The following is a 12,387-nucleotide window of genomic DNA, read 5'->3' as shown; positions in this document are numbered from 1 at the left end:
GTCTTCTCATACAGGTGCATTCTAGCAGCTTGGATCCCTTTCCCCCGTGTTGTGTCTTGAAAGTACAGGTAGAATAGACGACTAATAATGGGTGAAAGCTAAATCAAGGTTTGAAGTAAAGTCTACCGCCCTTTTTGAAAGTACAGGCCGGTTTCAGTCCACTTGCTTCCGGGTCAGCGTTTTGTCATATTGTTTGATTCAGACAGTATGCATGATGTGATTGGTGCCTCTCTTGTAGAGAGAACCCACCTAGGGGTTAGCCGGGGGGACTCTCTCATTACACAAGAGTACCTTGATGTGTTATTCACTGTTCAACAAGCTTCCTTCCACAGAAAATTTGTCGTGTGTCCTCTCTTAGGATGTGATATGATTTTGGGCATTCGGTGGTTTCGTGAATATAACCCTCTCATTGATTGGGCAGACGATACGCTCACTCTACATGCCAAAAGTGACTCTCCCATAATCATTCGTGGTGAGGAGGGTCTTCATTCTTTCCCTCTCATTTTTTATGCGTAGACGGAGCTTGAAAAGAAACAAGAGAAGGAGACTCTCTCAGTCCTTTCTTTTCCAATGCACGACATATATTTTTTGCATGATAGAGATGTGATTGTTCGCAAGGATGATGATTTGAATGATGGTGTTTCTAGTGAAGATAACCTCATTGCAGATACAATCTGTCACCAGCTTGTGACTACTATCTATCCTTTTTGTTGATTTCTTTCTTATTATCTATTTACTTTCACTTTTTGGAAACACCCCTCGGGAAATCTAACTGCCCTGCATTGCATAGCTAGTGTGGAACTGTCTAGAGGGAGTCCAGGCCTGAGGGCAAGAGAGCACTAAAGTTGGACAAGGACTATGGTTAGCCAAGTGGGGTCATTGACTAGCCAAACTGGAATCCTTTGTTACAGAGGCTACATTTCAGTTCTGGGTGTGGTTGCTGTGTACAAAGAGGGTCGGATGACCTAGAAAGATACAATGGCAGCATCTCCTAAAATTTAGGGAACTGCTATTTTGGGACTTGAAAATGTGTTTGCGTCATTACCTCCGGAATGACAAGGAGAACATTTTCTTACTCTGCCGTGAAGTCAACTGGGCAACCGGTTGGGAGATTTTTAGACCGCAACCCCGAAACGGGAAAATGCTTGTAAATGCGCCAAGTGGCACATTCTGGTGCACTTTCCTCATGCAAGAGAAGGTGGCACTGAATTTGAAGGGAGGAGGGGCTCATTTTCAGATTTTGTCACAGGTTAAGAGCTATGGAGTGCTTGCTTTCCCTCCTATGTACAGTGCGGTGCAAGGAGTGATGCCCTGCACGCTATGCACTGCCCTCTCTCTCCCCTATGGCAGTATGTTATGCCCCTCTAGTGGGCTTTTCATTTGACCAATGTACAGTTGTGTGGGTTCATGCGCGATTGCCGAGGCAAGAGCCTTCTTGCATAGGTACTGGATTAGCTAGCGGCTAATCCCCCGCAGGTATAGGTGAATTCGGAGAGGTTTCACGCTAGAAATCTCGTCCGATTCAAAGGGCAAGTAGCCCTACAGGTGCGGGAGCTCGAGGACTTGCTACGGATTCGACCGGCACGCGAAACGGAGCCCGAAACAGTAAATTACAGCCTGCTGTGTATTTTTGCAGGTTTAGGGTTTTGGCCCTAAACGGTCCCTAATACCCCCAAGAGGTTCAGGGACGCAAGGGGACCGTTGTACAGGTGATTTGACGCATTTTCGGGGCTGAAAACAGAGAATTCAGCGTGCTGCAGATTCTCGCCAGGTTTGCAAAGTGCTCGTATGCGTCGGGAAAGTCAGTCAATGCGTGGGAATACTGACTGTGAAGGGTCCTAGTACAATTATGCTACCGAAATCGGGCGAGAACAGTTGAAATTCAGCCAAGTTTGTGCAGGGCAGCTTGTAGGGAACCACAACGTTTATTTCCTCTTTTAAACAATAAAGAAATACCGAAAGGGGCGCATAAGTTAGGGGCCAATCTGGTGTCGGTCTACTCATACAGGTGCAATCTAGCAGCCTGTATCCCTCTCCCCTTTGTTGTGTCTTGAAAGTACAGGTAAAGTGGACGACAAATTAAATGGGTGAAAGCAAATAAGGTTTAAGTTTAAAGTCTACCGCCCTTTTTGGATTGAAGAGACCGGTTTCATGGTTCCATCGACGGGATTAAATCACTTTTTCCTATAGAAGTGAGCCTTGGTCAGTTTGGGCTTGAAGACACACGGGATCATAAAAACAGACCAGATGATGTGACTGAAGAGATTTCCTCTTCACAGGGTCAACAGACACATGACAGACAGTCCTCAAGACCACCACAGACAGGTGATGATATATTCAGGACCCAGTTGGCTACTGGTGTGGCTATGTTCACACAAGTAATGTAGAACCCGAGGTTTTTAGCCTTTCTGCAACCTCCTGTTCCGTCTCAGTAAGTTGGGTCACTGGATCACATTCAAAAGCTTATTAAGGCTCAAGCACAAGTGATTCATACTACACAGGCGATTCATACTGCACAGTCAATGGAAACACCTGTACACTTGACGGAGAACATGCAGTCTCCACAACCCGTGCCTAAGGTGCAAGAACAGGTGGTTGAGATGCCAGTTTTTCAAGCTGTACCAGTTCAGCCAGCCACTTTTCAGCAGCCTATAGCTGGTTCTAATGGGCAGGGAAGCAACCTACAGGCTATGCAACAGGTCTTCCCACCACCTTCAGTACACCCTGGATATTTTGGAGGTGGATCGGTATTCCAGAGCATGGTTGGTCATGCACCTGGAAATCGGTTTTACACGCCAGGAACAGTGTTCGGGGGTGCTCAAACGATGATGCCTAACCCCATGTATGGTGTCACGGGCATGCTACCAGGGTTTCAAAGCACTCAAGGCCAATTTGGGATGCCACAGGCAAATTTTGGTATGGCTGGAATTACAAATCAGCAGCCAAATATGGCATTTCCAGTTCAACTTAATTGCGGTCAGGGAACACATATGAACCCTAACAGTTTTCCCATGTTTCAGTCACTTCCATATGACAATTTGACGTCGCTGGAGAGGCCAACTCCATACAAAGAAGGTGGCAAAGGTGTAACTTTCACGACCTTTACAGGGTTAGATGACAGGAAGAAGGCTCTCTCATTCCTCCAGCAATTTGACAAGGCCTATGCAGGGGGAAACTTTACAGAGGCTTCAAAGGTCCGGAAGGCAGCCACTTTCTTGACAGGGAATGCGGGACAATGGTGGACAACTTTATTGCTTCAAGGGCAAGCTCCGTCCACATGGATTTACTTCAAGCAAATTTTTGCTGCAGCATGGTTATATGATGACTTTGAAGCAGATGTCATGACAGAATGGCACCAGCTTAATGCTGCTACTTGCAAGAATCTGGATGATTACAATCGGAAGTTTTGGAAAGCTCTACTTCCAGTAACTTCCTATAGGTTTGTGCCATTGACAGAACAGATTGAAAAATACTGTTGTGGCCTACCCAAAGGATTGAGAAAGTACTGCAAGTCTGCACGAAGACCAAAGTCACTACTTTGACGCAGCTCATCGAGGTAGCAAACACTGGCAATGGTTTGCTCAAGGGAGAAGATTGTGAATTCAATACTGGCGTCAAGCAAGGATCAGCCAAGAAAAATTCAGCAAAGAAGCACGTTCCCAATGAGGCTCCAAAAGGGACTCAGGAGCCAGCCAACGCAAGGAAAGGCAAAGCTTCGGCTGAATCAGAAAAGAGACCAGCGAAGAAATGGAAAAGACGTTTTTCTCGCAAGTCGGAAGAGCAAAAGAAGGTCCTGAGGTCAGAGAACAAATGCTTTATCTGTGAGCAGCGTGGCCACATTGCTTACAACTGTCCTACAAAGAAAAGGCCAGCTGATTCTGAAGACAAGGAGGACAAGAAAGGAAAGAAGCCAATGGCTGGTCTAGTGCCAGATATGGTGGGCGACAAGCCAAATTCAGATGCAAGTGAGCTTTGCAGAGCATGGGGAAAGGTCAGGGATCAAACAATGCTTATCTTCTTTGATCTCGGTGTCATAGGTTGCTCATCAATGCAAAGAAAAGTGAGTTTTCTCTGGAAGAGATCCACTTTCTGGGACACATTGTCTCAAAGGATGGTGTCAGAATGGATCTTGCAAAAGTTGAAGCGATCAAGTCATGGCCAGATTTGAAGACAGTGCACGATGTCCGAAGTTTCTTGGGACTATGCTCCTATTACAGAAGGTTTATCTGAAATTTCGCTGAGGTTGCTTCACCTTTACATGCTCTTCAAAAGAAGGCAGTCACCTTTAGATGGACACAGAAAGAGATTTCAACTTTTAATCTCTTAAAGGAAAAGATGACTTCATATCCAGTCATTGTGTTGCCAGATCTTAAGAAGTCATTTGTGGTCCAGTGTGACGCGTGTGGTAGTAGCATTGGTGCAGTGCTAATGCAAGATGGCAGGGTAGTAGCCTATGAGAGCATAATTTTGCAAGGGCTAGAGATAACCCTGCAGGTTTATGAGAAAGAGTTACTGGCTGTGATTCATGCGCTTTTAAGTTGGAAACACTACCTGCTAGGTGCAGATTTCGTTGTCCAAACGGACCATCAGACCTTGCGATACTTCTTGACACAGACAAAGTTATCTGAGAAGCATATGCGATGGGCAAATATTTTGTCCATGTTCCATTTTCAGATTGTGCATGTGGAAGGCAAGAAGAACGTTGTGGCTGATGCCTTGTCAAGGAAGCCACAAATTTTAGCTGTGTCAATTCCTTATCATCATGAACTTGATGATATGAGAGAACAATATGCAAATGATGAAGATTTTGCAAGGGTCTTCGAGCAGCTAATGGATGGACAACGTCATGAACACTATCTTCTTAAAAACAGGTTCATGATGATGCATGGCAGATTGTGTGTCACAAAGCCATTGCGACGCAAAGTTATGGAAGAGTCATGTCCCACCGCATGCAAGGCATCGTGGTATCGATGCTATAGTTAAAGCGGTTGAGACATTCTTCTATTGGCCTACATTGAGAAGAGATGTGGATGCCTTTGTGCGAGAATGCGTAATTTGCCAGAAGGTCAAGTTTGACAGGCAAAAGGCACCAGGGTTATTGCAACCACTACCTATCCAGATAAACCATGGGAAAGTATTGCTATGGATTTTATCTTTGATCTTCCGAGAACGTAGACAGGAAACGATGGTATTTGGACCATTATTTGCAGATTCAACAAACAGGCTCATTTTATTCCTGTCAGTGTCACGCTTGTTTATGAGCAATATTTTCAAGTATCATGGCATGCCACAATCGATTGTTAGCGACCGTGATCCACGCATGACAAGTTTGTTCTCGAGAGGGTTGTTTGAGAATATGGGCACAACGCTCAAATTCTCTTCGTCATTTCATCCTCAAACAGATGGGCAGTCAGAAGAGGCAAATTCTACTGTCCTAGATCTGCTGAAGTGCTATGTGTCAGAGCATAAAGGAAAGTGGGAGCAGTATTTGCCATTGGTGGAGTATGCATACAATAATACAGTGCATTCATCAACTGGCAAGGCACCCTTTGAGATAGTTGAAGGTGGCAAGAAAGTTCCTCCCATACTGCATACAAAGGACAAGATATTTGAAGCAGGTAAGTATGTTCAGGACATGGATGAAATGTACAAGAAGGTCAAAGTGGCCTTAGAAAAGACTCGGGCAAAGCAAAAGAAAGCAGCTGATCGTCACCGTCGTGAAGTGGTATATTCACTTGGTGATTGGGTGCTTTTGTGCTTTGAAAAGGCAAGGTTAAAGAAGATGAAGGGCAAGGAAAGATTGTTTCCAAAGCTCAGCATGCGTTACTATGGGCCTTTTCAAGTGTGCGACATAATCAGTGATGTTGCATATAGGCTGAAATTGCCTGACAGTTGGAAGATTCACAATGCGTTTCATGTGAGTCTTCTCAGACCCTATGTGGGTGATGTGCCAGAGGATATGCCAGCTCAAGATCAGCGGAAGTCGAGGAACTGGACGAGATCTTGGTCCCGGAACAGATTTTGGCACATAAGGAAAGAAAAGTGAAAGGCAAGGTTGCTAGGCGTTACTTGCTAAAGTTCAGAAACTATCCACCAATGGATGCTAAGTGGATGGAAGAAGGTGAACTTGCAGAGTCACCAACGGTGTTATCACTTTACCTGGAAGCCTTCGATTTGCAACCTACCTTGACCCCTTGAGTTTCAAAGCTACATGGATTGTCAGTGTGACAACGGCTTTTGAAACAAATGATGTACATGGTATTTAAAGTGAGCTCAAATGAAATACCTGTTACATGAATGTTAGAGCTATACAGATTGTCAGTTTGGCAATTGCTCTTATGGAATGTCCAAAAGTTTGGTTAGTGCTATAGAAGTGAGTATTTCTTGTCAGTTTGTCAAGGATACACTAATTGCTTCTATTAAAGGGACATGTGTAACTGCATTCTTAAACTGTCTGTTTGGGTATGCTCGAAAGTGTAATTGGGCCCAACGTGTACTATAAGACAGTAGCAAAATGCGTGCCTACCATTTTGTCATTGGAAAGTTAGTGACTCAAAGCAATGGCAGAGTTCGAAGCTACCACTATGTCATTGGGACAGGGTTCACACTCAAGCAATACATTTTTTGACGAGGTGTTGAATACCCCAGGGTTGACAATGAGCATGTATGTGTCGTACATGTGTCGACAGGTGTTGAATACATCAGTGTTGACTGGAAGCATGTACGACATAGATGCAAACGAGGACGTTTGAGATTTCAAGAGGGGGGTACGTCACCAGCGTGTGACTACTATCTATCCTTTTTGTTGATTTCTTTCTTATTATTTATTTACTTTCACTATTTGGAAACAACCCTCGGGAAATCTAACTGCCGTGCATTGCATAGCTAGTGTGGAACTGTCCAGAGGGAGTCGAGGCCTGAGGGCAAGAGAGCACTAAGGTTGGACAAGGGTTATGGTTAGCCAAAGTGGGGTCATTGACTAGCCAAAGTGGAATCCTTTGCTACAGAGGCTACATTTCAGTTCTGGGTGTGGCTACAGTGTACAAAGGGGGTCAGATGACCTAGAAAGATACAATGGCAGCATCTCCTAAAATTTAGGGAACTGCTATTTTGGGACCCGAAAATGTGTTTGCGTCATTACCTCCGGAATGACAAGGGAAACATTTTCTTACTCTACCGTGAAGTCAACTAGGCAACCGGTTGGGAGATTTTTAGGCGGCAACCCCGAAACAGGAAATAGGCTGTAAATGTGCCAAGTGGCACATTCTGTGCACTTTCCTCATACATGAAGAAGTGGCGCTGAATTTGAAGGGAGGAGGGGCTCATTTGCAGATTTTGTCACAGGTTAAGAGCTATGGAGTGCTTGCTTTCCCTCCTATGTACAGTGCGGTGCCAGGAGTGATGCCCTGCACGCTACGCATTGCCCTCTCTCTCCCCTATGGCAGTATGTTATGCCCCTCTAGTGGGCTTTTCAGTTGACCAATGTACAATTGTGTGCGTTCATGCGCGATTGCCGAGGCAAGAGCCTCTTGCACAGGTACTGGATTAGCTAGCGGCTAATCCCCCACAGGTACAGATGAATTCGGAGAGGTTTCACGCCAGAAATCTTGTCCGATTCAAAGGGCAAGTAGCCCTACAGGTGCGGGAGCTCGAGGACTTGCTAAGGATGCGACCGGCACACGAAACGGAGCCCGAAACAGTAAATTACAGCCTGCTGTGTATTTTTGCAGGTTTAGGGTTTTGGCCCTAAACGGTCCCTAATACCCCGAGGAGGTTCGGGGACGCGAGGGGACCGCTGTACAGGTGATCTGGCACATTTTCGGGGCTGAAAACAGAGAATTCAGCGTGCTGCAGTTTCTCGCCAGGTTTTGCAAAGTGCTCGTATGCGTTGGGAAAGTCAGTCAATGCGTGGGAATACTGACTGTGAAGGGTCCTAGTACAGTTATGCTACCACAATCGGGCCGGAACTGTTGAAATTCAGCCAAGTTTGTGCGGGGCAGCTTGTAGGGAACCACATCGTTTATTCCCTCTTTTAAACAATAAAGAAATACCGAAAGGGGCGCCTAAGTTAGGGGCCAGTCCGGTGCCGGTCTACTCATATAGGTGCAATCTAGCAGCCTGTATCCCTCTCCCCTTTGTTGTGTCTTGAAAGTACAGGTAAAGTGGACGAGAAATTAAATGGGTGAAAGCAAATAAGGTTTAAGTTTAAAGTCTACCGCCCTTTTTGGATTGATTAGGCCAGGCCGGTTTCACAATCAGTCACGCAAAACTGATTTTGGCTCTCGAGTCGAGGTCCAAAGAACCCACTCAGGAATTATTGTGTGTTCGCATGATTAGTCAGCACGCATTGTTCGAGTTTCTCATTCGTGACGGGTTTTGGTATTTTCGTCACTGTCTTTATTCGTTCCCTTTTCACAGGCATGCCGTATTGTACGATGCATAGGAGTCACTCACGGATGAGCACGGATGTATGCGGATCACTCTTGAAAAGGAAAAAGTCTCAAAAAGAACACGAGCAAGATTTTCCATAAAGCATCGGCATTTCCATTGTGATTTGTCACAGTTGGTAGGTTTATGCCGAAAAGTCAAGTTTCGATCCCACTTTTTGCGTGTGTTTGGTGAACGGTTTGGCACTCTGTCACTTTGTTCATCTGCATTGCTTGCACAGTCATTTAGCAAGAATAGTATTTCTTCAGTTACTCTACATGGAATGGGTATGATTATGGTTTTATGTTGGAAATGGTTTCAGGAATTTTCCTCCTTGGAGATTCTTGACGAAAGTGGACCCACGACCATAGACACAGTTGGAGCATTGAAGCCGCCACAGATCACTTTGTGTCGCTTTCGTTGCGGCCCAAAGAAGCAAGCATTGCAAACCTTCATGAAGTTCAAGTATTGCACAACCCACGCATCAGAGTGGGCCGGTGAAAAGTTTTTCTCAAGATTCTCGGAGTTGTTGGCGCACTCCCTCGACGCCATACAGCTCGGTACCAGTTCCTCACTTTGAAAAGGAGGGGATGTCACGTGCACATCTAACCCTATGTGCATGTGGAAAAGCTATGTCAGGTTTAGGGTTCAGGTCAAACTTAGAAAGTGTTCTGGCACCTTTGTGAGCCTGTGTGCAGGCCGTGCATGTCCAGGCACTTAGATTAATTGCATATCCTCTGGTTGCACACAGCATGATCATCAACATGACATTCAATACTCATCATGAGCATTTTATAGAGCATAGAACTCTTTTTCCCAAAATACACATTTTTCACTTATTATTTAATAAGTGACTTTTGTTGGAAAAGTGAGTAGGGCAAATTGCTAAGGCACTATAAAAGAAACCTAGCGCTAGCATTTTTTAGTAGAAGAGACAGAATAAGTTCTAGCAACTTGCACTGTTCTCTTCTCAGCAAGACCAAGAAAAGGCAGCCTAGCGTTTTCAACCTACAACAACAGATAGCGTTTTTGGGAGCAGATCCTCTAACGTGTTTGCTATAGATCAGCCTTGCGTTTTCACTTTACAAATTAAGCCTAGCGTTTGCAGATTCCGGCGCCAGATCAGCCAAGCACATCAGCGTTTTTAGTTTTCAGAAGTTAGCCACAGCAGATCCAGCCCCTAGCCTCGTAGATCTCACCTACCTGCAGCAGATCCTCGCCGTACCGTCGAGTTAGTCAGTGTTTTCAGTTTCAGCCCGCTGTTTTCAGATTTCAGCATTTGCGTTTTTAGCGCATCGTCGTCGAGGAGTCGTCATCGCCATCCTCGTCGACACAATGTCGGAGATCAACAGGAAGTCAGCGTTTTTGCAGATTTCAGCATTTCAACCCTAGTGTTTTCAGTTTTCAGCCCGTCCTCATCGTTGTCATCATTGTCGTCAACATCGTCGACAAGTCCATTGCATCTAGACCATTGTACAAGATTTGTGCAATCTATAGCATAGACCTCTCTTGCCATAGAGAGGGGGCCCTTGGACGAGGGTTTGAGAACCACTGGTGTCGTATTCTTCTCTCTTTTTCTTCTCTCAGTCTCAACACTTTCATTCACAGTATCATTCGCTTTGTTCGTGGTCATTGCACTCTCTCTCTAAAGGACGGAAGGCTCTCTCTTCCGTAAGTAAAAAGGAACCCTTCAGCACAGTTCGGAGCACTCATCTTGAACAATATCAACATTCACTTCCGCTGCACCTTACAACCCTCCTGTCACAGTTTCACTTCCTCTGAGGATCATGTTTGCCAAAGAAGGCACAGGGTCCTGCAGGACCTAGCTACTCAAGCAAACTCCCTGAGACCAAAGCATATGCCCACCACTCCTCGGCATCTATCAAGATCAAATCTGTAGGGACAATCCAATACAATATGCCAAACTCACATGTACTCCCACTGTCGTAACTTGCTTCCTTAAATTCTTTGTCACGTAGCAGAGCTGCAAAAGCATCACTAACTTGGCATCAAGGTTCCTTTCAAGCAGAGACAAGATACCTTGCAATTTTTTTTTAATAATGCAAGTAGTAGTCCCTACGACTCTCTCAAAGAAGCCGCAGGCGTCCAAAACATGTCCAAGCTCTAATACCATGGATTGAGGAGAGGAACACTGATAGAAGAGACACAGGCTATCTAGCGGGAGCGAAAGAGTGAGAGTGACCCAAGAGCAATAACTCTAGCTCAAGAGAGTGCTTATCCAACTGGATGATTGCGAGAATGATAGGTAGAGGGTCACCTTTATACCAAAAAGATGACCTAGAAATGTGCAAGAATGGGGGGCCCAAAATTGGGGACCAGACTTTGGTCCATTGACTTGTAGACTTGCATTAGGGTGAGGGCGAGCTGCTTAGAATCAAGATGAGTTGTGCAAGCTTGGTGTTCCAAGCCAAGTCAAGGACAATAAAAATCGACTGAAATGCACCTTGAAAATGGTATTAATCTTAGAGCCTTCTTCAATTTAAGCAACAAGTTAGATGATGAGTGTGTATTCGAGAAAAGAGGAGTTCCATAATTCATTTATGACTTTGCAGGTTGAGACGATTGAAGCTAATGGAGGACAGATGATTGCAAGCGGCAAGAGGCGACGAACACCTGGAGGAGTTCTGTGGAACATTTTAAAGTCACGCTTTGAAGAAGATTACAAAGTCATAATGGCAGCAGGAAGAACTATTGAGGTAAATTTTTCACTTCTTAATAGTCGGTGATGCTGGAGTTAATTATTATTTTCGTTTTGTCATTTTTTTCTTTTGGTCTGGGCATGCAGAAAGAAGAGAGGAAACAGAAGCGCAAGGTTGAGGTAGATGATATGGAGATGGATGGACAACCATCTGGAAAGCGTAGAAGAACAGGAGCCACCACTCGGCCGAGCATGGCTCCGCCGGAAGCACAAGTCAAAAGAACAGGGGTGATTTTATGGCCTTCTAGGTGTGCACAAATGGATGACATACAATTCAAGGTGGATCCTGACAACTCACGTACCCTTAGCCACGTGCAAAATGCTTGGACTGAGGCTGTGAAAAAAGGAAAGCACATAGCTCAAGGTGTGAATAATAATAAGAAGCTCATGGCAGGTCTCAATGACATAGAGATGATGGATGATGCCATGAACAAGAGACCATCGTCTATAGCCGAGCGTCTACGGATCCCTATTGAATATAACGACCTGTAGAAACTGGGAAAAGTTGGTAGAAAGCCAAGGGGACTGCGTTTTCCCTGGCTTGTCAATTGGCGGTCTCTGGTGCAATAACCAAAACCAAACCTGCCGGATCGTCGATAAAGAGCACAAAGCTTTCAAGAGAAGCATGCGATTTTGTGAGTTTTCAAGACTTCACTTTGGAAACTTGAGATTGTGAGATTTACTCCCAAGTGAGACTCTGCAGGATGAATTATGTTGCAGAAGCTAACTTATATGCCAAGAGATTGTCGAGAGTCGAGACCGCTTACTTTGTACAAAGACAAGCCAACATTGCTTACTTAGATGGTCTCTCTTTTTCTTTATCCTTTCAGTGGCTTATTCCAAAGATTGCGCAGGATGTAGAGCCTACTTTGAGAGTGATTGGTATCAGGGTTGTTTTTTGACAGGCACCCTTGCCCTTCAAATTTCAAAAATTAACATATTTTTGGCTACGTATGTGTATGTTTTGAAAGGTAGTTCACTTCAATACCCAGAAATGGGTCAATGCCCTCAAAAATCAACCGTGAGTGGTTTAAGAATGAGAAAATGCTGCCTGTTTCTTTAAAAGTGCTGAATTGCAGATGTTTACGTGTTGTGTGTAGACAGGTCACTTTTTTATTAACATCGCTGACAGCTATTGAATGTCCACTCAAGGAAGACCTGATTTTGTGAAACTGTTAAGAGGGAAGCTATGATGTACAAAATGTTTGTTTAGGCAAGACAATCAACAGGGCCTGACACTT

The 12,387-nt window shown here is 44.8% G+C and overlaps 1 protein-coding gene across 1 annotated transcript in view; it reads left to right on the top strand.

Annotated features, from left to right (window-relative positions):
• Positions 1–12,096, top strand: part of LOC147425297 (uncharacterized) — a 41,667-nt gene extending 29,571 nt beyond the window's left edge. Inside the window, exons 4-5 of the mRNA XM_086499779.1 lie at positions 11,001–11,144; positions 11,234–12,096. Of these exons, the coding sequence (XP_086355905.1) occupies positions 11,001–11,144; positions 11,234–11,638 (549 nt within the window). The 3' untranslated portion in view covers positions 11,639–12,096. The remainder of the gene's footprint in view (positions 1–11,000; positions 11,145–11,233) is intronic.
• The last annotated feature ends 291 nt before the right edge of the window (positions 12,097–12,387 follow it).

Source organism: Adiantum capillus-veneris, chromosome 25, assembly GCF_014529385.1.
Source record: "Adiantum capillus-veneris isolate H3 chromosome 25, ASM1452938v2, whole genome shotgun sequence".
NCBI classification, from domain to species: domain Eukaryota; kingdom Viridiplantae; phylum Streptophyta; class Polypodiopsida; order Polypodiales; family Pteridaceae; genus Adiantum; species Adiantum capillus-veneris.
The sequence above is the reverse complement of the archived record's forward strand: the minus strand, read 5'-3'. Positions and strand labels throughout refer to the sequence as shown.